Below are 22527 nucleotides of genomic sequence, written 5' to 3'. Positions count from 1 at the left end.
GGGAAATGTCTCCGTCCGGTGCTACTGTTAGATTAGGGGGGGCAAAATACGATATACTGTATTTACGGGAACGGGGGTAAAAAACGGGAGACTTGACAGGTATGAACAGGGACAATGAGAAAAACATTAAGAAAAGATACTTTGCACCAGATTTAACTTAAGGTAGTTTCCATCAGTGGCCCTGCACAGGTCAGTTAATAATAGTCAGAATATACAATATATAGATTTTATATATGTACAATCACGGCAAAATCATAAAACACAACAATAAAAACAATACTAAATGCCAGCTTGTAATCACCAATGCTAGTTTTAATTTTTCAATGCTGACACTGCTGGTTTCCTAACAGAGCCGACAGATTAATCATACTTCATATTCTGAGTACTCCATATTTTCATATTTGCAATAGATAATGAATATGGGCTCCATTTGATACATGAAAATATTTTTTATTTCATTAGGTGATTAATAAAAGCCAAACGTTATTGCTTAAAAATGTCGTTTTTAAATTTCAAAAAGATTCATCATAAAAAAGTAGTCAGTGATCGTTATCGATCTGAAACAACATGAGGATAAAACCCATCATGGCCACAAAGGGCCGGATTTCTATTAACTTCTTTAATATAAAATGTCTAACTCACTCTTTAACAACATCATAGCCGTTTTACTGCCAGAGCTGGGAAATAAATTCAGGAGCAGTTTTCCCGTTTAATAAAAAAAGGCCGTTAACAGTAGAACAGCAACACAGAAATGGTGACGTGTCGGTAGGAGCCATTTATGCCTCTTAGCAGCTCGGAATCGGTCAGAGGAGCGGATTTGATATCTTATTATAACGAGAACGTTTCTGGTTTTAACGACATACTGCTCCTGAGTTTATTTCCAAGCCATAGCAGCTTCAACATGTTTTAACAGTCTGACCCAGTATGACACGCTAATAGTGCCGCCATGTTGCCCGGGTCAAACTGGACGGCTCACTCTCTCCAACTGTTTGTTTAGGTCACGTGCTTTTCATCTTCTCTACATCGACAGCGCGCTTCTTCACGCGCTCCCGCCGCTACTTCTACTTCGCGCGCGGAGCTGTTGCTCAAACGGCCACCGGAAGCTCACCTCGTGCACTGCCTGCGCGCGCTCTCTCGCTGTCAACGAGTTCGGTGAGCATCTGCGCCGCCCTCTGGTTGAGCTCGGAGATCGCGGTGTTCAGGGCGCTCAGGCCGGTACCGGCTCGGACGCTGAAGGTTCGGTTCTGTCCGTCCCAAAACCGCAGCTCCGCGCGTACAAACGCCGCCTCCATGTTGGCGACCTCTGACCTCACCGGAAGCCGCCAAATACGAGCTGCTGGACGTCAACCGGAAGTTGTGGTCCGTTAGCAGGAGCTCGTGCTTCAGCATCAAAGGTTCGCTCCGATCGGAGTCATTGATCCCCATCGATCAGCTGATCACACGCAGGGAAGCGTTCGGGTGTGCTTCCGGTCCGGCTCGGTTCTGTAAGTTCCGTCTCTGGTCCGGGTTAATAGCGTTAGCATTAGCAACCTGGAGCTGATCAGGGATCGATAACAAGGGTATCAATAACATGTGACCTGGAGGTAACCGGTCAGAATCTACCTGATCGGCTGTCTGCTGGTTACTATGGTAACCTGCCTACCTGATTATTCAATCCCAGGCCTGCTTTGGTAACCTCTGTTCGTCAATAACTTACCATTTTACCTGGTTACTATGGTAACCGTGGGGCTGCTGACCGTTTAAAATCCAGTTAGATGTTCCAGGTTCTCAATAATATTCCAGGTCCTGGATAATATTCCAGGTTCTGGATAATATTAAAGGTTCTAGAATAATATTCCAGGTTCTGGATAATATTCCAGGTTCTAGAATAATATTCCAGGTTCTGGATAATATTCCAGGTTCTCAATTATATTCCAGGTTCTAGATAATATTCCAGGTTCTAGAATAATATTCCAGGTTCTAGAATAATATTCCAGGTTCTGGATAATATTCCAGGTTCTAGAATAATATTCCAGGTTCTGGATAATATTCCAGGTTCTCAATTATATTCCAGGTTCTAGATAATATTCCAGGTTCTAGAATAATATTCCAGGTTCTGGATAATATTTCAGTTTCTAGATAATATTCCGGGTCCTGGATAATTTTCCAGGTCCTGGATCCCAGCCCAGTACTTCCAGACTTGTTGGAGATTTTCGGACTTCCACGTCTTTATGCTAATTTGTCTAAATTATTAAAACTTGTAACTCCTGATCCATTTACTGAAACTCCAGCTTCAGCCATTTTTTTCCTATAGAACCTTCAGGACATTGTTTCATGGTGGGATCGGGCCGTGGTTTCCGGCTGACCCGCGGGTTTGCCTTGCAGGAAGCAGGTGAGGATGAGCGAGGAGCAGACGGTGTCTCTGGTGGACGTTCTAGAGGAGGATGAGGAGCTGGAGGAGGAAGCTTCGGCCGTCCTGGCAGGAAGTGATTCCGATCACTGTTCCTATCCTCAGGTAAGTCTCACCTCGAGGATCCGGTTCCGGCCCGGCCCGGCTGACACTGCGTCTGTTGCAGGGCTACGTGAAGCGGCAGGCGCTGTACGCCTGCAACACCTGCACGCCGCAGGGCGGCGAGTCCGCCGGCGTCTGCCTGGCCTGCTCCTACACCTGCCACGAAGGTCACGACCTCTTTGAGCTCTACACCAAGAGGTACCTCTCACCGATTGGTCTGCTGTTGTCATGTGACTCAGGTCAGTTTCTAAACACCAGTTAGATCATTGGGATCCGTTTCAACTCTTTTTCTGTGGTTTCTGCAGAAATTTCCGCTGTGACTGTGGAAACAGGAAGTTCTCTGAGCTGCAGTGTAAACTACATCCTGTGAGTTCACCTGAGAACACCTGGATGGAAGGATGGCAGATTTCATATCTTTGACTTATATATGTATTTTTATGTGTGTGTGTCAGGAGAAGGACGACACCAACAGTCTGAATAAATACAGCCATAACTTCTTCGGCCTCTACTGCACCTGCCGCCGGCCGTACCCCGACCCTGACGACCAGGTGAGACCACCTGGAGCTCACCTGTTCACCAGCTGAGCTATGACTCCATGTCTCACTGTGATTGGCTGCTTGTGTCCAGGTGCAGGATGAGATGATCCAGTGTGTGGTCTGTGAGGACTGGCTGCATGGCAGGGTGAGTCTGAGCAGGTGGAGCCAGGTGTCCTATCCTCCTGTCTCCTCTCGTCTCCTCTCCTCACTTCTCCTCTCCTCTCCTCACCTGTCTCCTTGCAGCACCTGGGCTGTGCGGTTCCTGACTGTGTGGAGATGCAGGAGATGATCTGTGAGTCCTGCATGAACCAACATGTTTTTCTCTGGGCCTACGCTGCTCACCTAGCAGGTAAGAGGCGGGGCTTTCTAGCTGCAGGTGGGTGTTGTTCGTGCCGTTTCACCTGTGTGGGACGTTGTGCTGTTAGTGCAGGGTCCAGCGCTGCAGACCAAGGAGGAGAAAGGAGAGCAGTCAGAGGCCGGTGTCCCTAAAAAGGAGGAGAAGGTGAGACGCCTGACTCACCTGGTCTGAGTAGGTTTCCATAGCAACCTTGATGACTAATCAAATGTTTCCAGGGCGACGAGGTCGTTGAGCCCAGCTGTAAACGCAGCCGGCAGGAGGCGGAGCCAAGCTGCAGACTGAAGGCGCTTCAGGAAGCGGGTCAGAAGACGGACCAATCGGGAGCCGTGTTCTGGCCCTCAGGGTGGCGCTCCAGGCTCTGCTCCTGCTCCACCTGCCAGGTGTTCATCAGCTGCGCCTTGAAGGTTGACCTGACCCGACACCAGGCGCTAACCCTCCTGTGACGCTCTGACCCAGGTGCAGCTGGCTGGTGCCGGACTGTCCTTCCTGCTGGACGAAGCGGACACCGTCCTCGCCTACGAGAACAAAGGAAAGAGCAACGAGCAGAGACAGCAGGGACACGACCCGCTGATGTCCGCGCTGGACAACCTGAACCGGGTCCAACAGCTCGAGATCATCCACGGTACCTAAAATACACAACCGGTACCACCAGTTAAACTACAGACTCAGAACTATAGTTCCCACAAAGCTGATGGTTTCCATGTTTCAGGCTATAACGACATGAAAACTGAACTGAAGGACTTCCTGCAGACGTTTGCGGCTGAAGGAAAGGTGAGATTTACTGTTCCTAATGAAGAGGGGCGGGGCTATAAACACAAGGGGCGGGGCTATAACTGATGATGCAGGATTGTACCTTTGGGGCGGGTCTGGGTTGTAATGTGGGGGGTCTTTAACTTGGGTCTCAGTGTTTCTGCCTCTTATTCCGCTGACTCGTGCTAACACAGCTTTCTTGCGGCAGGTCGTGACCTCTGATGACATCCGTCAGTTCTTCGAGCAACAGAGTCGTAAAAGACGTCGAGCGGACTCTGGACCGTTCTTCTCCTGATCGTTCCTGGGAAAAACTCAACTTCTTCTTCAGTTTTATATTTTCTGAATTTGTTCTTTGGGATGTTTTTAAGCTGAGTGTCTCTTAGTTTCATCTTTCTGTTTTCTTACTTGTAAGAATAAAAGTTACGCTGAGCAATAAAGCGTGATGTTGAGCTCATTGTTCAGGGACCCGGTCAGCTGCAGAAACCGGGCCGGGTTCAGGAAGGAACCCAAACTTGGAGGATCCTCCTGCCTGGTTCTGGAGCTGATCAGTGGGTCCAGGTCCAGATCTAAAGGTTTAACTGAAGTCCAAACAATAGTCACAAAACATTGGATTGTTCCTGACGGTGCTGAGAGAACCGAGTTCTGGATCCGGAGTCTGAACAGAACCGGCCGTCCTGCAGCTGCTGGCGTGGTGGTCAGACGGTGACTTCCTGTCATCTGTCCGTCTGTGACGAAGAGCAGCGCTCCACCTGCGGCTCTGCTCCAACATCAAACACCTGCAGCTCTCCGCCTCATCAGGGTTCTTTGTTCTGCAGGAGATCCAATCAGAGCTGCTGCTCTGGTTCTTGTTATCACCGACCAGAACCGACCCGGGACCCGCCGGCCGGCCAATCTGCTCCCGGCTGGATCCTCCTCCTCCTCTTCCTCCTCCTCTGCCTCCAGCCCTCAGTCTGACTCCAACCGTCCAGCTGCTCACACCGACCAAACGGCTCGGCAGTGGCCAATCAGAGCACCAGGTGTGATCAGGTGAGGGTCGTCATGACGATGCTATGCTCTGTCTTGAGGATGCTGGACAAATCTTCAAGTTTGACTCGTGCAAAAGTCCTGAAGGAGACGAAGAGGACAATCTACAGCAAACCTCCTCGACACCGGGTCGGAGCTGCTGTGAGTAACTACTAACTATCTAACCGATCGACTGACTGGTCAATAACTAATAACTCAGAAACTGACTGGAGCTGCTAAAACTGATCAATAATTGATGGCTGATCTGAAGGCTGATCCAGACCTCCGATCAGTCGGTCTGCTTTCTGTTCAGACTGATTTATTTAACCCAGAACCATGAAGAGAAACCAGAACCAGAACATTTCTTCCAGATCCAGGTGTGACAGTGATCTGTCTCAGAGTCGGTCCGGTCCGGTTTATTAATACAGAACATTTCAGCAGCAGGTCGCTTCAGCGAGCTTCACATGATGGAATAATTATGAATGGATCAGGCCAACAGCTGGGTTCCCTCTACCAGCTAAACTAACTTCTACTAGATTTAGAGGAGCTTGGGGTTTCAGCTGATTTTCAGTTTTCTGGAAGTTTGTTCCAGATTTGTGGTGTATAGAAGCTGAATGCTGTTTCTCCATGTTTGGTAATGGATGAACTGGAACCAGAACCAGCAGGTTGATCCAGCAGCAGCAGATCTTTAATCCGTTCAGTGATTTCTAATCTACCAGCAGGATCTAAAGTCTATCCTCATGATTTGTTCTGTTTTAGTCAGAAGGCCAGCAGCAGCGTCTCGGGTTGATTTTTGATCCATGTTAAATATGTCTAAGGTGGTGAAACTGATGGTTCTCCAGCTGCTCGGTCAGCCGCCACAGCTAGAGGATCCGGCCCAGAGCGCATGTGACCGGCCCAAGCTTTCACTCTGCGTTCTGTTTCTATCGGTGTATCAAACAGAACAGGAACCAGATCTGGGTCGACCATTTTTTATTTGTCTGAGAAACAGCAGTGAGCAGTCTGTACAGTCCGGTCCAAACACCTCCCTCCTGCTAGCCCAGCGCAGCATTTCACCTCAGCATGCATCAAGCTAGGTGGCTACTGCATGAGGTGCGTTCAAGGGCAATAGGAAAAGCTAACTGCTCACATCAAACAGGTAATGAGAAGAAATAACTAATTTACATATTATGAGTAATTTGGTGGAATATGAAGTTTAACGTAAAGTAATATTAACTTGTTACACACACACACAATGAATGATTTCATGCTATTAATGATTTTATACCTAACATCCAGCAGCATCAGTATCTCTCCATGTTTTAGATCAGGCATGAAGGTAAACATGCACTAAAAGCCCACTACCGCCACCTTCTGGATGCATGAACTTTATCACGTTTCATGACAGCAATACGCCTCTGTACAAACCCGCAATTCCCTAATAGTGGAGCTAGTTGTTTGCTCAGTGCTTTAGCGTTTTTTGCTAACTCTGAAAATGTGTAGTGCACTTAACTGAATAAGTTTAGCTAAGTGCCGAATTATTTGGCTGTTTTGTAAACTTTCAGTTAAATGAAGTTTGACATCTATGGTATAGTGCTTTAGCATTAGCTTCCACTCAAAACCATATTGGTTTTTAGCATTTTAGCATTAGCCTCCAGTCAATACTGTGTTGGTATAGCGCTTTAGAATGTTCCTGACCTTGGTGGTTCTGTTCTGGTTCTGGAGATTCTAAAAACATGTTTGGTTCCGTCTGGTTGACATTTTTTCTGTTCTCTTCCTGACAGCAAAGTTTCTTCGTCATGTCTGTGTTCGCGGCGGCCATGTTGGCCCCAGCAGCCTGGATCCTCTACCACCTGCCGGAGTACCGGGAGCGGGCCCAGCAAGTCCCGCGGACCTGACCTTCCTCTTCCGCTTCGCGTGAAACAACTGAATTATTATTAACCTTTGATCTGGAATTAATGTGTCGTGAAACCAGTCAGGCTTTTATTCTGAAAAACCAGCATTTAGTGTGTTCACGATGCTTAATGTATTGTAATGTTTGTCATGTCGTCATCAGCAGTTAATTTTTCCTTGCAAAACTCACCTGCCGTCTTTTCAAAATAAAAGCGTTCTGTGATTTGGTGTTATTTTTCCATCGGATGACATTCTGTCCACTCCCAGGATTCTGTTTGTTTTCTTCCATCTGCTGGATTTACTAAGTTAATCACTTCCTGTTTAACATCACGGGCTCCCATGGACACAGGAAGTCCTCCTCATCATCTTCATCACCCGGTCCAGGAAATGAGGCCTGAGGTAAATAAACGAGTGAGAGACGAAACCTCACCGTCACACACACACAGCCGTGTTTTCCTATCTTTGTGGGAACTTTCCATCAACTTCCATTCATTTCTACAGTCTAACCAGAAATCACTGAACACCTCAGCCCCAAACCCGACCCCTGACCCAGAAACAACATTTCCCATCATGGGGACCAAGAAAATGTCCCCACAAGCACATAAAAGCTTGGCACACACACAGAGACAAACTGCTTCGCTTCCTGACCCGTGCTGCTGCTGGATCAGAACCAAACAGAACCTCAAAAACAGTTTTAGTTCATTAATATTTAATTTTCTGGTCAAATCATTGTTCAGTTTATATAAATATGATTTTAAGGTCATTAAGGCTCCTGGCCGCATGTAGATCCGGTTCTGGTTCTGGTTGAACATGTACAGCTCTGTGTCCATGATCCCGGTTGGTCCTCTGATTACCGTGGAGACGGTCCGGTTAGAGCCAGGCCGATGTCGGTTCCTGCAGGTTGCTTCCTCCCTGGTTCGGCCCGTTCTCTCTGGTTCTGGTTCTGAAGTAGACAGCAGCTTTCAGAACTTTAACAGATCCACATTTTCATTTTTGGGTCAGAATTCAGTGAAAGGCGATTTATTTTTGATCAGATAATAAACGTGAAGCTTTGGGCTGAACCGGACCGCTGAGCCGAAGCATCGGCGCCGCCGGCAGCATGGCTGGCTGAGGCTGGCGCTCCCGGGTCAGCTTGAGCTGGGAAACATTTTATTGCTCTTTAGATGGAGAAATGATTTCTGAACGTTTCTCCTCCAAACTGGAAACGTTTCTAATTCCTCCGTCCACTGAAACCTGGCTGGCGGTCCGATTCCTCTGGTTCTGATGATGTCAGCAGTGAACTGTTAAACTAATAGAAGCGGCGCAGCATCAGTCAGCGTTAGCGCGGCGCCCTGGTGAGTCTGCAGTCATTTTGACACCAGACTCAGAAAATATTCATTTATAAACGCTTATTAACATGTAGTTTCAGATATCATTAGCTCCTATATTGTGGGTCAGAACCAGATCCAAACCAGTTTCTATTGATCTGCTGAATCCCACCTGCAGGCGCCGCGGCGGCTCAGCGTCGTCAGGAGCACCAGCGATGACAACGAGGCCACGATGAAGATGAGCCCCGGGAATTCAAGGCGAGCGTCCGGAGCATCAGGAGCGTCCGGAGCTCGAACTGCAGCACAGAGACGAGGAAGAGGAAGATGAGGAGGAAGAATCAGGATTAAGCAATCAGTTGGAGGGATTTTGTCAGATTATCAAAATAAAAGCCTTCAGCAATCAGGAGCTCCCACACCTGGACTAGAAATACCGCTGAGGTCAAAGGTCACACAGGCTCTGATGGTGTCCGGATGGTTTCCTGATCTATAGACCCGGTACCAGTACCAGTCAGAACCGGATCAGAACCAAACAGGTGAATCCAGAGAGGAACCGCTTACCTTTTGGCTCTCTGGGGGGAGGAGGAGGAGGAGGGGGAGGAGGAGGCAACAGGAAGAAAGGAGCACACCTGTATGCTGTCTCCATGGCAACATGTGGACACGCCCCCCAGCTGACCTGCAGATGCAAAGACATGAGGAGAGTTTTTGGTCCAGAACCGGTCTGTGGCGAGCTGTGTGCCCTCAGTCCGTCCTGTCAGGCTGCTGCAGCTGGAAGCCTGAAAGCTCAGGCTGAAGGTTCTGGAGGTTCTGGAGGTTTTCCTGAATGAAACTAAAGTAAACTGTGATGTTTCCTCTCTGTCTGACCATCGTTTCCAGTTAACCCAGTAAGGAACGGTCACACTGAAGCAGCTGGTCTTACCTGGGAGACACAGCAGAAGATCAGGACTCCCATCATCATAATCAGCAGGAGCAGCAGGAATACCGGCCAGCATCTGGTCCGGTCCACAGCTGGGATCGGTCTGGTCTGGGTCAGGTCGGTACCAGGGAGAATAAAGAGCGGAGGGAGGAGAGAGAGAGCCGGCTGGGGAGGGCGGTGCATTCAGGTGCAGGTTGGGATTTCCAGCTGCTCCATCTATGATCGCCTGATTGTTTAGTTCTGCCTTAAAGCTGCAGTACCGAACCGTCATAAAACCGTTTTTTCCATATTTGCTGAAACTGCAACCAGGTGGCAGCAGATCATCTGAAAATGATCCAGCTATCATTTACACAAATACATCGCTAGGTCAGAAACTACCAATCAGAAGTAAGAGGAGGATCTTACTGCTGTCAATCACACCCACATATGCGCCGCTCAAACTAATGCTCATCATCAGTGTGTTCAGAGGGGTTGGTGTGTGTGTTGGTTTGGGCCCCATTGGTCCTGGTTGTGTTTTGGGGCAGTGTAGCAGTGGGTGTAGCGGTGTGTGTAGTTTTGGTTTCTTTCTCTTGTTGATATTTCCAGGTTCTGAGATCATCGGTTGGGGTTGGATGGAGGTTCTGATGGAGGTTCTGTCTGGCGCGGGGAAGCAGGACGGATGTTACGCCGTCGTCTTGAGGTGAAGGCGCCGTGAGCTCAGCCCCCATCATGGCGGCGAGTAATGGAGGGTGGCTGACCTCTCCAGAGTAATGACCAGCGATCATTAAGGTGTCAGACTACAGCAGTGAAACCGTTTAATGACACATCAAAACATGACATCATCTGTTCAGTTTCCATGACAACAACCAGCTAACTAATCTCTGATGGAAACACAACGGTGACATCATACCGTTCCAGCCATTCAGAGTCTGTGTGAGAGTCCTCCTCCTCCTCTTCTGTGGTGGTGTCGCCACTGGATTGATGCTGGACGCGTCCCAGGCGAGACGCCGTCTGGAGCAAGTCCTGAATGCTCACCGGGTCAGCGCTCTGCTTCAGCTCTCGTCGTCCGGAGGAAGCTCCTGGTGCTTCAGGAAGCGGATCAGGCCACCAGGAAGCGGCAGCCGTTTCAGCTTCCTGCGTCCCACCAGCTGCAGGATCTGCAGCCTGCAGAGCTGCAGCAGCGGCCGCGGAGGGGCTGCAGCAGACGAGCAAAAGAAGGTCAACGAATCACGACTCAGAGCCGAGACAGAAACCAAGCGGACACGGCGTGCTGCTGGTTCTGGTGTTGGCTCGGGACCCGTCAGTCAGGTCCAACACGGCGTTCTGGTTCCTGTCCGAATCCAGATGTGGACCAGAGGAGCAGTAGACGGCAACGCTCCGGGTCAACCTGCGTCAACCAGAGCGGTGCCGGTTGCGGGTCCGGGTCAGTGGTTCTCAACCCCGATCATGGGATCAATGAAGTGAAGCAAAGACACATGAAGGTGATGAAGGGCGACGGGTTCTGGAGATCTGGGTTAAGAACCACAGGAACCAGCAACAAACCAGCAACAGTCTCGGATCAGGAACGTTCGGTCATTACCTGCCTTCTCCTTGATGGTGCTCCAGCCAGAGTAACTGTCCAGGTGCTCCATCAGTCTGGAGCAGAGGGTCACATGACCAACGTAGTCCAACAGGATGTCGATGATTGGCCCCGCCCACCGACAGATACTTGGGACTGAGATCATCTCACAGAACTGCCAATCAGTCAATCAAGCGATCAATCAGTCATCTTGTCAACATGAACGGCTGGTTTTGACCTCTGACCTCACCTGCACGCCCCTCGTGACCGGCCCCTGAGCAGCCGGGCGGTCGGCGTCCTCGTTCCAGTTGGAGCGGCTGGTCTTGAGGGGCGGGTGCGGCCGGCCACCGTAGCGGCAGTGGAAGCAGGGCAGGGCGTGGCCGCCGTGGTCCAGCAGGTACTTGAAGAGCGGCAGGTACTTCATGGAGAACATGTAGACGGCCGGGAAGGTGGTGGGGTGGGTGGGGATGGCGGCGTTGATGTCGGCGCCGTGCTCCACCAGCAGCTTGACGATCTGGATGCAGCCCATCCTGGAGGCCACCATGAGCGGCCGGAACATGTCCAGGTTGGGGTCGGCGCCGGCCGCCAGCAGCATGCGCGCCGCCTCCGTGTTGTTGTTGATGACGGCGAAGTAGAGCGCCGTGCTGCGGCGGTCCTCGTACAGCCGCGTGCGCTCCTCCGACAGCTGGGCGTTGACGTCGAAGCCCGCCTCGATCAGCATCTCCAGGACGTCGTCACGGTTACGCTCCGCTGCCAGGTGCAGCGGGCTGATCCCGGTCCGCCGGACCCGGGCCTTGCTGGTGACTGGGATCAACATGGAGACGATTCTGGAAAAAAGGCACAGCGGCTTCAGAGGAGCGGCCCTCAGGCTGTTCATCTTTCACTCACTTTTTTAACATCTTAGTTTTTCCTTTATAAAGTCAGTTTCAAACTAAATATTTAAATAGCAAGCTAAGCTAGCTAACTAAATATTTAGCTTCAAACCAAATATGCAGCTAAATTTAGCTTGCTAGTTACATATTTTATTTTGAAGCCAAACATTTAGCTTTGAGCTAAACATTTAGTTAGGAAACTAACTGTTCTTTTATTTTGGACTACCAAAGTAAAAGCTGGGTCTTCTGAGCCTCTATAAACTTCTGCTGTAACCTCTTCATCATCGTTTCATCGTTTCTTTTCTTGTCCAACATTTGAGCATAAAAGCGAATGAGCCGTTTTACAAACGTTCACCAGCAGCAGCATCAAGACCCAGCTTTTATTCTGATAGTCTACTTCCCCTTATTAACAAATCAATTTGTATATTAGCTAAATATTTAGTTAGGTGAGAGGTAAATAGTTTGCTTACTAAACTAAATGTTTAGTTTGAAACAGTGATATTACTAAACAAATGGCTCAGCTTTCTGGTGTCGACACGTCGGGCGCTCCGCTCCGCTCGGCCCGGTCCGGCTCGGTACAGATGGCGCCTACTGCTGAGTCCTCTTCATTAAATCAGATCTGCTCAGGAGATGTGAGAGGTTGCAGGTTTGAATCCCGTTAATTGGAGAGTTACGTACGCGTCACTTCCTCTCTGCGCGGCGATGTGGAGCGGCAACATTCCCGTTTTCCCAGGCTTGTTGGCGTCAGCCTTCAGGGACAGAAGCATCTGCACCACTTCCTGGTGTCCCATCTTAGCGGCTTCATACAGCGCCGTGGCTCCATCATCAGCCTGAGTGTTCACGTCTGCGCCTGCAGGAACAGGAAGCGGGAGTCAGGACTTCCTGTCCAAATCACTTCTGACTGGATCTGAGACCAGAACTGGGCCTGTAACTGATTATATCTGCTAACGTTCTGCCGTACGTGTTGGAGCCAGAATCTGATCCGGTACCGTGTTTGATGAGGAAGCGCAGCGCGGCCATCTGGCCGTTCTGAGCGGCGGTGAAAAGCGGCGTGATGCCGTACATGTTCCGCAGGTTCAGCTTGGCGCCGGCCTTCAGCAGCATGTCGCAGATCTCCAGGTTGCTGCGGACCACGGTTTCCTGCAGGGCGGTCCATCCCTGAATGCACCGCGTGTTCACAGCCACGCCGTGGTTCAGCAGCGCCGCAACAATGGCCGCGCTGTTCCGCTCACAGGCTGCAGGGAACAACAGTTACTTTATTGCATAAAAACAAACCTCAAACCAACAGAGAACATTTGTTACAGACGGTTTCCTAGTCAGGCCTCACTTCCTGTCCTGCAGACTCTGCATGCATCGCTGCTCCAACCCCTGGACCTACTGAACGGTCAGTGACCGGGCCTCTGCAGAACCTTTTGGTTCAGGTCTGTTGGAGCAACGATGCTTTCTCCACAAATACTGCTTCACTTATTTCTGCAACTTAAACCTCAGATGTTTATTCAGTGAAGAATAAAAGTCTCTAAATGTAGAAAAAAAATATTGTTTTTTTAACTGACCAGCATCAGCAACAAACATAAATACCTGGAAAAGCTTTTCATGCTGTTTAGTATGGTGGAGGATCTGTGGAAGCTAAACACTTAGCTAGAAGCTAAATATTTATCTTGATCTAATTTGAAACTGTGACACTTATAATTAGCAGACTAAATATCATTTCTATTACATGTGACTTTACAAACGGCTCATCACGGGTTTCGGTTACCTTTGTACAGCGGAGTCTCTTTCTCATAGTTCGGGATTTCTGGGTCGGCTCCGTTTTCCAGCAGCACTTGAACACATCCCAGTTGGACTCTGCTGACGGCGACCAGCAGCGGCGTCTCGCCACGTGACGTCCTCTTGTTGACCATTCCTGGTTGAGCTGAAGGCAACAGAAGCCATCAGTCGCCATGGCGACTGATGGTGGACGTGTCCAGGTGTGAGGCTACCTGACAGCAGCATTCGCAGACAGGAGTCCTGTCCGAACCAGGCGGCCTGGTGGATGGCCAGCCAGCCCGGCTTACTGGGCAGCATCAGGTTGGTTCCCGGACACACGGCCAGGGCTCTCACCTTGTTGGCGTTGCCTTCACGAATCGCCCGGAACAGAGGCTCCTCCTCCCTGGAGGGACAGGAAGCAGCAGCATGCTAGCAGCAAACTAGCAAGACTAACATTTACCTCTGGCTAATCCGCTAACACAGTAATGTGACAGCATGTAGCGCTTTAGCATAACTAATGTCTATGACTGTGTATAGGGTAGCTAGCTTTTAGCTAAAATGCTGGACATGACCTCTGACCTCCAGAGGTCAGGACTGAGGAGCCCAGCAGAAACATGGACAATCCAAGATCTTCAAGATCTGGCAGGTGGTCACATACAGAGAGACTCACTCCTCAGGTTCTGGAGCGATGTGGACCAAGCTGCCGTCATTTTTGTAGTACGCCACCATCCTCTTCCCAGAACCTGTCATGAAGCGACTCACCGTTCCATTGAAGGTCTTCCTGTCAGCAGACGAAACCCACCAATCAGAGCCCAGGTAAATCACAGCAGCCAATCAGAGCACAGAGACTTCTGGATAAATGAAACTATTTCCATTTACAGTAACACGGCAGCCGTTCACACACTGCAGCGTATAAAATATAACAGTAATAATTTGGTTTATTTAGCCTATCTTAAGAAACAAAACATGTGCATTCATTTATCAGTCATATTTTTATCACATTCACTAATATTTACTTTGGAGATAAATATTTAACTTGCTAACTAGCTTACAAACAAAATATTTAGTTAGCAAGCTAAATAGTTAGCTTAAACATTAAGTTAGAAACTGACATTTATAAATGAATGAATGACACGGTGACAACATGACTTTGAAAAATTAATCCACATTTTTACTTTTCATAGAAAAAAGAAACTAACTTTTTGTTAAGGTTTTGTCGGCTCTAGTGGCCTTTTTATTTGAAAGTAGTTTGAGAGGAAAGAGGGTAACGAGAGAGGGGGAAGACATGCGGCAAATGTCGCCAGGCTGGGAATTGAACCTGCGATCACCGCCACCAGGACTAAGGCCTCAATACGCTTTGCCCCTGCGCCACCACAGCACCCCAAAAGACAAAAATTTGATTTATTTAAATTCTCCCTCTGATGTTTGTCACAGTTTCTGCTTTTTGGACCAACATTTAGACGAGGCTCCAGAACCAGACAGGTCCAGACTGGAGGAGAACCAGAGCTACTCACAGGTCGGGCGGTTTCTCCTTCGGTGGGTTGGGGGAGCTGTAGGTGGCGCTGGTCTGGGCTGCAGGAGGATTCTGGCTGCTGGGGGTTCGACGCTGATATCTGCTGGTGCTGGTCGGTTCCGGGACGTTGTCCTGGAGACGGGCGGTCTGCACGGCGGCGGTCTGCACGGCGGCGGTCTGCACGGCGGCGGTCTGCACAGCGGCGGTCTGCACAGCGGCGGTCTGCACGGCGGCGGTCTGCACGGCGGCAGCACCGCTGCACTGTGTCTCCGTCAGGCTGCGCTCGATGGCCAGCTGCAGCAGCTCGTCATCAGTCAGGTTACTGTACAGAGAATAATCCTCGAATGCCAGAGCAGAACCTCCAGAACCTCCAGAACCGGGGCGGGAGACGCTGGCAGACGCCATGACAGGTCCAACAGTCTGGAACAAACAAGAACAGGTGAGACGTTTCTCTCCAGGCGGATCCACAAAGTCATATCTGAACATGGAAAAACATGAAGGCTGGACCAGAACCAGACTGTGGGTCAGAACCACCCGGATGGGTCTTCTGTCCCTTAAAACACCAGAATGAAGAATTAGACAGCAGAAGCAGCTGCTCACCTCTCAGAGAAATCCACAGTTTATTCCAGAACCACCAGAACCGTTCCCTTGCTGTGTCCTGTTTATCCGATCTGGACCCGGCAGACCCGGCTGGGTGGGGGGGAGGGTCCGGGTTATTTTAAGGAGCCGGATCAGCTGACCTCCACTCTGACTAAAGTTACACCAGGAGAAAACAGCTGAATCACAGCAGCTCAGGAGAACGGAGCAGAGCCAGAACCACATTCAGATCCAGAACCAGAACCAGGTCCAGAACCACATTCAGATCCAGAACCAGGTCCAGAACCACATTCAGATCCAGAACCAGGTCCAGAACCAGAACCAGCCTAGTGAGAAAATTACACTCATTAAGATTTCTTGAAGAAGAAAAAAGGACTTAGAGTTTTAGATTCCGAGAAATCTCGTTTTAGGCAATAAATTCTTACATTTAGTTTTCATAGTGAAATTTCTAAACTCATTTATGAGATATTTGTCTTAATTTCTGAAGAATTATTTATTTAATAGAAATGAAAAACAAGGCAAATGTGCTGACTTCCAGTACATTGTAAATGTTTATAATTAAACGAGTCTTTATTATTATTACAAAACAAACTACACCACCGCTATAAGCTTTCAGCTGAATCAACTCAAACATTTTCATTTACTTTAAATAGTTTTCAGCTTTGAAAAGTTGGCTGTAGGAACTACACAGCCTTCCCTACCGCTAAGCCAAGGCCGCCATGTTCTCTATTTTTATTATCATTTCTGCCTATTTTCCGGCCCAATCAATGGAATGTTCTGTTGAACAAACAAGCAGTTTTCACTTAGCTGAAAATGTCTGACTTCGTTAAACTCCCAACTTACCGGTTTCTACAAAGAAACAGCGCGACGCTACGTAAAAGCATATCGATAAATATATTTAACTTAAGCCTGTAAGACTTGAGTTCTTCATGTACATCCCACGTAATCTTGTACAATTGTTCAAAGTGTTTAATAAAATAAATTAAAATAAAAAACATATTTGACTAGACTAAACCGGAAGCTAGGAGGTGACTTCCGGTTAAATTTAGCAGGTGCTAAATGATGTAAATGACAGCGATGTAAGCTCTCCGTGCCAAGGCTCGGTGATTAAATATTATTAGAAATACACACCATGTGTCCAGTGAGCTGCGGAAATTATGAGGAAAGTCTCTTTACAGTAGCGATGAGAAACGGATGATTCCCGCTTTGCTTCTGTTTTGTTTGAACCATTAGACCCAACTAGACCCTCAGCGCCCTCTGCTGACTCGGAGGGTAAAGCAGAGATTATGCAGCTTCATAAACACCGTGGATTTCCGGATGCTAAGGGTTAACGTAGAAGAGCAATACATTTTACTAATAAATTAATTCGTATAAAAATGCATTTGTGTGCAATGATTATGGAATAGTTTCCTAATCACACATACTTTAAATCTCCTGACAGACAACAGTGATGTTAGCTATAATAATTAGAATTATATTTGTTCAAATATTATAAAATTATCATTATGTAAATTTTAAACAGAAGTATTAATTCTTGTTAAATTGTTCTTAAGCAATCCATCATGTAAAGCTGCCTGTCCTTTCAGGGTCAGGGGTCAGAGATGAGGCAGAGCCACACTTTAAGTTATTTACAGGAACAAACTAATAGTTCAGCTCAATCAAAACGTTTCAGTTCAATGTAATCAAAAACATGTTACAGTAACTCAACATCTTTGAGTCAGAGAAACATTAAAAAATATTTAGCTTCAGATACTTAGTTTAATTAGTTACTTTAAAAATTCAGGTTTACGGAAAGGGAAGAATTATTTCCACAAAATCCAACCTCAGATGGTTTTTAACTGTCAATAAAACCCTACATTTTCAGTCTTCATGGGACCATCTTTATCTGAGTGAAACATTATTAGGAGACTGAACAGAATTTCTTGAACCAGGTAGAATATTCTTCAACCAAGTGTGGCTAGTTTATAATTAAGGTTATATTCTGCTGCAGCTCTGCTTTCAGAATAAATCTGGATTATCCTCCAGGTTCTGGTGAAACACCTGAGGCAGTTAGGACTCTGGACCCGGAAGGCTTTCAGGACCGTTTTCTCTCTAAAGGCAGAGGAGTCGCAGACCGACAGCTTCCACAAACCTCCTTCCCATCTCCTCCTGCTTGCTTTATAGGCAGTATGATAGATAATCAATATTTATTGATATTTAAATGCTTAGAACATTTACGGTCAGAGACATAAAGCGGATTAATTATTGACTTTTTCCTTCAGGGCTGAAAAGCTTCTGCTGCAGAGAGACTGAAAGCTCTGATTCACACAGAAACGTGTTCTCTGGCGCCCCCTAGTGTCGCTTCAGAAAACACAATCTCCAACAAAATCACATCACCGTTTCATACCAGAAACCTCTGGATCAGAGAGGTTCTGGAGGTTCTGTCCGTCAGTCGGGCTGCAGTCCGCCCGGAGTTCCAGAGTCTGGCAGAAACGTGGAGCACCGTTGGAATCGTCAGATTTTATCTGACGGTTCTGGTCGGATAAATTCAGGTTCTGCTTCCTGGCAGAGTCCGTCTTCACTAAAAATGTCCCAACATGGCTGCTGTACCTCAGCAGGGTGCATAAGCAGAAATAAACAGGTCCAAGCATGAAGTCAGGGACAGGTGTGTCCCCTGACTCCAGGTGAGTCAGCAGCACACGTCGTAGCGAAGGAAGCGGATGAGCCGGACAGGAAGTGGGAGAGTGTGGATCAGTTTGAGCCTCTGAACTCCGAGGAGGAAGCGGATCTTCAGCCTGCAGAGCTGCATCAGAGGATGAGGAGGAGCTGAGGAAGAGCAGACACAGGAGGAAGCTTAGCCCCGAAATGTGTCTGACAGGATCTCAGATCTTTTGCTGTGATTCTGCTTTAAGTGGTAATAAGTGTTTGTTAAAATTCTGACGATGCAGATAATTCGTCCTACCAGCTTTCAGTTTGATGGACGCCCAATCGCTGCGACTCTCCAGAATGTCCAGAAGTCGAGAGCAGAGATGGGCGTGGCCAACGTAGTCCAGCAGCATGGAGATGATGGGGCCGGATATCCGGCAGAAACATGAGCTGGAGATGGCCTGGCAGTACTGGAACACACAGAACGTCAACACCATGGTCCAACACTGAAGTAGAGCAAAAACAGTAAGACCGGCATTCCCGTCCAACACCAGCGTCTGATCTCAAAAATGCTTTATAGAATAATTATGAATTCCCAAAATCACACCCACATCAAACCCTCTGGACTCGGACTGGGATGCTGCTCATGTGTCTGAGAAGATGGATGGATGCTAGCAGCTCACCTGGATGCAGCCCTGCGGCTGGGAGCGCTGGTTCACCTGCAGTTCTTCAATTGGACGGCGTGACGGAGCGACGGCCGGATGCGGTTGGAGGCCGTACTCACACCGGAAGCAGAGGCGGGCGTCGCAGCCGTTGTCCAGCAGCAGCTTGAGGATGGGCAGAGACTCCATGCCGAGCAGGATGGCCGACGGGAACGAGGACGGCTGCGTGGACATCTGAGCGTTGACGTCGGCGCCGTACCGCACCAGCAGCTCCGCCATGTCGGTCCAGCCCAGCCGGACGGCGATCAGCAGAGGGTTGAAGATGTCCAGGTTGGGGTTGGCTCCGGCTTCCAGCAGCGTCTCGGCGGCTTCCAGGTTTCCGTTGAAGACGGAGAAGTACAGGGCAGTGCTCCGCCTGTCCTCGTACATCTGGGAATGCTCCTCCGACAGCTCGGCGTTGACGTCGAAGCCTGACTCAATCAGCAGCTCCAGGATCTCGTCCCTGTTCCTGTCAGCGGCGATGTGCAGGGGGCTGATGCCACAGGTCCTGATTCTGACCCGGCTGGTGAGCGGGATCAGCAAGGATACGATTCTGTAAACATAGAGACCGGTGTTATCCCCCGGAGGGGGGTCAGTCTGGGGCTGATGGCAGAACCACCCCAGAACATCTGCAGATAAAGACTCCAATGGATCCAGCAGAACTCAACAACTGACCGGAAGCTGGAGTTTGTCATGCATTACTCAGTTCCTTCAGCCTGGCTTCGGAAAGAACACATGCAGTGAACCCATCGCAGCGTTTCTGACCGTTTGTGGTTGTTCCTCACAGCCACATGAAGAGGCAGCAGGTCGGAGTTGGTGGCTCGGTTAGCGTCAGCCTTCAGAGTGAGCAGCGCCTGCACCACTGGGAAGTGGCCGTTTTTGCAGGCCTCATAAAGCGGCGAAGCTCCATCACCTGCCTGTTCGTTTACATCTGCACCTGCAAAACATGAAGACACTGGGCACCTGGAGGCCGCTGGGCACCTGGAGGCCGCTGGGCACCTGGAGGCCGCAGTAGATATTTCTCAGCGCCCTGCTGGACTCACCTCTCTGAACAAGCAGCTGCAGGGTTTCTGCGTTTCCGTTCTGGGCGGCGCTGAACAGCGGCTGGATCTGGTAGACGTTCCTGGCCTTCAGGTTGGCGCCGGCGTCCAGCAGCCGCCTGCAGATCATCAGGCCGCCGTGTCTGCAGGCTTCGTGCAGAGGACTCTCACCCTGACTGCTGCTGAGGTTCACCTGAGCTCCGTACCTGAGCAGCAGCTCCACAACCTCTTCGTTTGGATTTTCACAGGCTGACAAGCAGCAACAGGTGTTGGACAGAACACAGGTGTTAAGCTTCTGTGTGTGACGTCACTGTGATGTCAGAGCTCACCTAGAAACAGAGGCGTCTCTCGGAGTTTGTTGGCAGTGTTCACGTTGGCTCCGTGCTTCAGGAGGAACTCGACACAGGAAGCGTTTCCTCGGAGAGCAGCGAGCAGCAGAGCAGTTTCGTTCTTCAGCGTACACCTGTTCACTGAGCTGGGGTCAGCTGAGGTCAGAGGTCAGAGGTTAGAGCATCCAACCAATCATAACCCTTCCCTCCTGAACCAAAGCTCCTGTTTCATGGAACAAGATAAACTGCCTTTGTGTGTCTGCAGTCACAAATGAGAAATATTAATACTTCAAATAAGTTCAATAAAAATATTTCGGATCTGCCAATAGAGTTGCATGGGAGAGCAAGTCAGTCGCTGCTGTTCACGTTTAAATATGAACATGAATATGTTATGTCATGAGTAAAAGTCACTGGATTTACTTTTGATTATAATGACTGAAACTAATGAAGCCTCTCTCTGTTTCTGACTCGACACACCGAGCCTACAGCGCCCTCTAGTGGAGATTAAAGGTCTGTTCAGCTCAAACTAAACATTGAGTTTGGGGGCAAATATTCTACCCATTTCATTTTATTACTGAGGGCTACAGGCAGATGCACAGCTAAATATAAAGTATAGGGGGCGCTGCAGTGGCGCATCAGAACCATCAGACCCATCAGGCCCATCAGAACCCTGACCTCTGAGCAGGATCCGGACGCACTGCAGCTGTCCGTAGAAGGCAGCTTCATGGAGAGCGACCCAGCCTTGGTCGCAGGGCTCGGTCAGACTGGCAGGCCGCTGCCGGACCAGGTCCATTAAAGCCTCAGCGTCTCCGTCCATGATGACCTTCAGCAGAGGACTGGACTCTCTGCAGCAGAACCAGAACACAAAGAGAACATTTAGTTCTAACAGCCATTAAACAGTTCTGTTTAAAATGATATTTCGTTGTGTTTGTTTACTGATTTTAAATGTTTATTTGTTGTCATTGTTTATTGGTCATTATTAGTCTTTACTGGCCGTCTTCCAGTGTTTACTGGCTGGTTCCCAGGGTTACTGACTGGTTCCCAGTGTTTACCGGCTGGTTCCCAGTGTTTACCGGCTGGTTCCCAGGGTTACCGACTGGTTCCCAGTGTTTACCGGCTGGTTCCCAGTGTTTACCGGCTGGTTCCCAGGGTTACCGACTGGTTCCCAGTGTTTACTGGCTGGTTCCCAGGGTTACCGACTGGTTCCCAGTATTACCGACTGGTTCCCAGGGTTACCGACTGGTTCCCAGTGTTTACTGGCTGGTTCCCAGTATTACCGACTGGTTCCCAGTGCTTACTGGCTGGTTCCCAGGGTTACCGACTGGTTCCCAGTATTACCGACTGGTTCCCAGGTGTGTTGGGAGCCCTCTGGCCCCACTGGCTGAACTCACCTGTTGAGGGGCCTGTAGAGAAACTGGGTCAGGGCGGTTGGGGGGTTCGCACAGTTCTGGATGTGTTCTGGTCGTGGCGGGTCAGTGGGGGGTTCTGGGTTTCTGGGTTCTGGAGGCGGGCCCCTTGGTGCTGACCTCTGATCAGTGTCTGCTTGCTGATGTTTGTCAGACAGACTTCTCTCCACGGCGATCTGGAGCAGCTCTTCGTCGGTCAGGTGAGCGTAAACGCTGAAGTCCTCCAGGTTGACCTCAGAGGCGGCCATGTTGGATCTGGCGCCGTTTCCCTTTAAGTGTCCGGATCGGCGGCCGGTCACTTCAGGACAAGCTGCAGGAATGAGGCCGCAGGCTTGGCGGGTCAGCTGTGGTTCTGTTCACTGTGCTGGAGCCAAAACTTTCAGACACTCGAGCTGCTGACCTTTGACCCACAGAGACACAGAAACATCCAGAACCGTCAGCAGCTCCAATTTCTGTCGGGAAGCTGCAGAAGAAACTCAACCCGAGGCTGCAAACGTTACCGACCCGAAACCAGGACACCGGAACCAGAAATAGAGTCCTGGGTCTGTCTGGTCAAAACCACCAGAACCAGAGAACTGGACCTGTTCTAGTGTCAGAACCAAACCCAGAAAGAGAATCTGTGTATGGATCCCAGCCTGATGCTGTGAATGTTTGGAAATCTTTGATCCATTTTTTCTCTTTTTATTACATTTTTCAGAAGAACCTTTTGACCCGTTTGTTATGAATCGGGTCTGTGAAATGAAAAGTCAGAACCTGCAGCTTCCTGACCTGCTCAGACAAAACGTTCAGAACCATTCCTACCTGTCAAGATGTCCATCAGGATACGGGATTCTACAATTCTGGTCCTGGTTCTGGTTCCGAGACGAAGCAGCGGCTCTGAGAGATGGACTGGAACTAAACAGGTCTGAAGTTTCATGAGCCGCAGCGTCAGC

The 22527-nt window shown here is 49.2% G+C and overlaps 3 protein-coding genes across 9 annotated transcripts; 1 reads left to right on the top strand and 2 right to left on the bottom strand.

Moving 5' to 3' along the window:
- Nucleotides 1-1281: 1281 nt before the first annotated feature.
- On the top strand, nt 1282-4572 carry ubr7 (ubiquitin protein ligase E3 component n-recognin 7). Of its 2 annotated transcripts, none has more exons than XM_032584959.1 (12): nt 1282-1394; nt 2365-2494; nt 2556-2689; nt 2797-2857; nt 2944-3039; nt 3119-3172; nt 3271-3376; nt 3453-3529; nt 3601-3765; nt 3842-4007; nt 4095-4156; nt 4344-4572. In XM_032584959.1, the coding sequence occupies exons 2-12, from the start codon at nt 2378-2380 to the stop codon at nt 4428-4430; spliced, it is 1125 nt and encodes a 374-aa protein (XP_032440850.1). In that variant the 5' UTR covers nt 1282-1394; nt 2365-2377; the 3' UTR covers nt 4431-4572. The 2 variants fall into 2 exon arrangements, with proteins under 2 accessions (XP_032440850.1, XP_032440848.1); XM_032584957.1 differs by having other exon boundaries at nt 1334-1484.
- A 4046-nt stretch (nt 4573-8618) lies between these two features.
- Nucleotides 8619-15621, bottom strand: LOC116733902 (ankyrin repeat and SOCS box protein 2-like). Of its 4 annotated transcripts, none has more exons than XR_004342127.1 (11): nt 15498-15621; nt 14899-15317; nt 14055-14165; nt 13618-13787; nt 13395-13550; nt 12628-12873; nt 12317-12488; nt 11017-11593; nt 10788-10941; nt 10119-10403; nt 8619-8989 (listed from the first exon to the last, which is right to left on the bottom strand). XR_004342127.1 is itself a non-coding variant. In XM_032584892.1 (10 exons), exons 2-10 carry the CDS (start codon nt 15300-15302, stop codon nt 10261-10263), a joined length of 2133 nt encoding a protein of 710 aa, XP_032440783.1. In that variant the 5' UTR covers nt 15303-15317; nt 15498-15621; the 3' UTR covers nt 10001-10260. The 4 variants fall into 4 exon arrangements, 2 of the variants coding, with proteins under 2 accessions (XP_032440783.1, XP_032440784.1); XR_004342128.1 differs by lacking the exon at nt 8619-8989 and adding an exon at nt 9233-10005; XM_032584892.1 differs by lacking the exon at nt 8619-8989 and having other exon boundaries at nt 10001-10403.
- Nucleotides 15622-17330: 1709 nt separating this feature from the next.
- On the bottom strand, nt 17331-22517 carry LOC116733910 (ankyrin repeat and SOCS box protein 2-like). 3 transcript variants are annotated; one of them, XM_032584926.1, is made up of 9 exons: nt 22397-22486; nt 21581-21995; nt 20865-21034; nt 20190-20345; nt 19864-20109; nt 19586-19757; nt 18803-19373; nt 18436-18589; nt 17331-18299 (listed from the first exon to the last, which is right to left on the bottom strand). In XM_032584926.1, the coding sequence occupies exons 2-9, from the start codon at nt 21841-21843 to the stop codon at nt 18163-18165; spliced, it is 1869 nt and encodes a 622-aa protein (XP_032440817.1). In that variant the 5' UTR covers nt 21844-21995; nt 22397-22486; the 3' UTR covers nt 17331-18162. The 3 variants fall into 3 exon arrangements, with proteins under 3 accessions (XP_032440817.1, XP_032440816.1, XP_032440818.1); XM_032584925.1 differs by having other exon boundaries at nt 21581-22517; XM_032584927.1 differs by having other exon boundaries at nt 19586-19751; nt 21581-22517.
- Nucleotides 22518-22527: the final 10 nt, after the last annotated feature.

This window comes from Xiphophorus hellerii, chromosome 15 (assembly GCF_003331165.1).
Source record: "Xiphophorus hellerii strain 12219 chromosome 15, Xiphophorus_hellerii-4.1, whole genome shotgun sequence".
Taxonomy (NCBI): domain Eukaryota; kingdom Metazoa; phylum Chordata; class Actinopteri; order Cyprinodontiformes; family Poeciliidae; genus Xiphophorus; species Xiphophorus hellerii.
The sequence above is the reverse complement of the archived record's forward strand: the minus strand, read 5'-3'. Positions and strand labels throughout refer to the sequence as shown.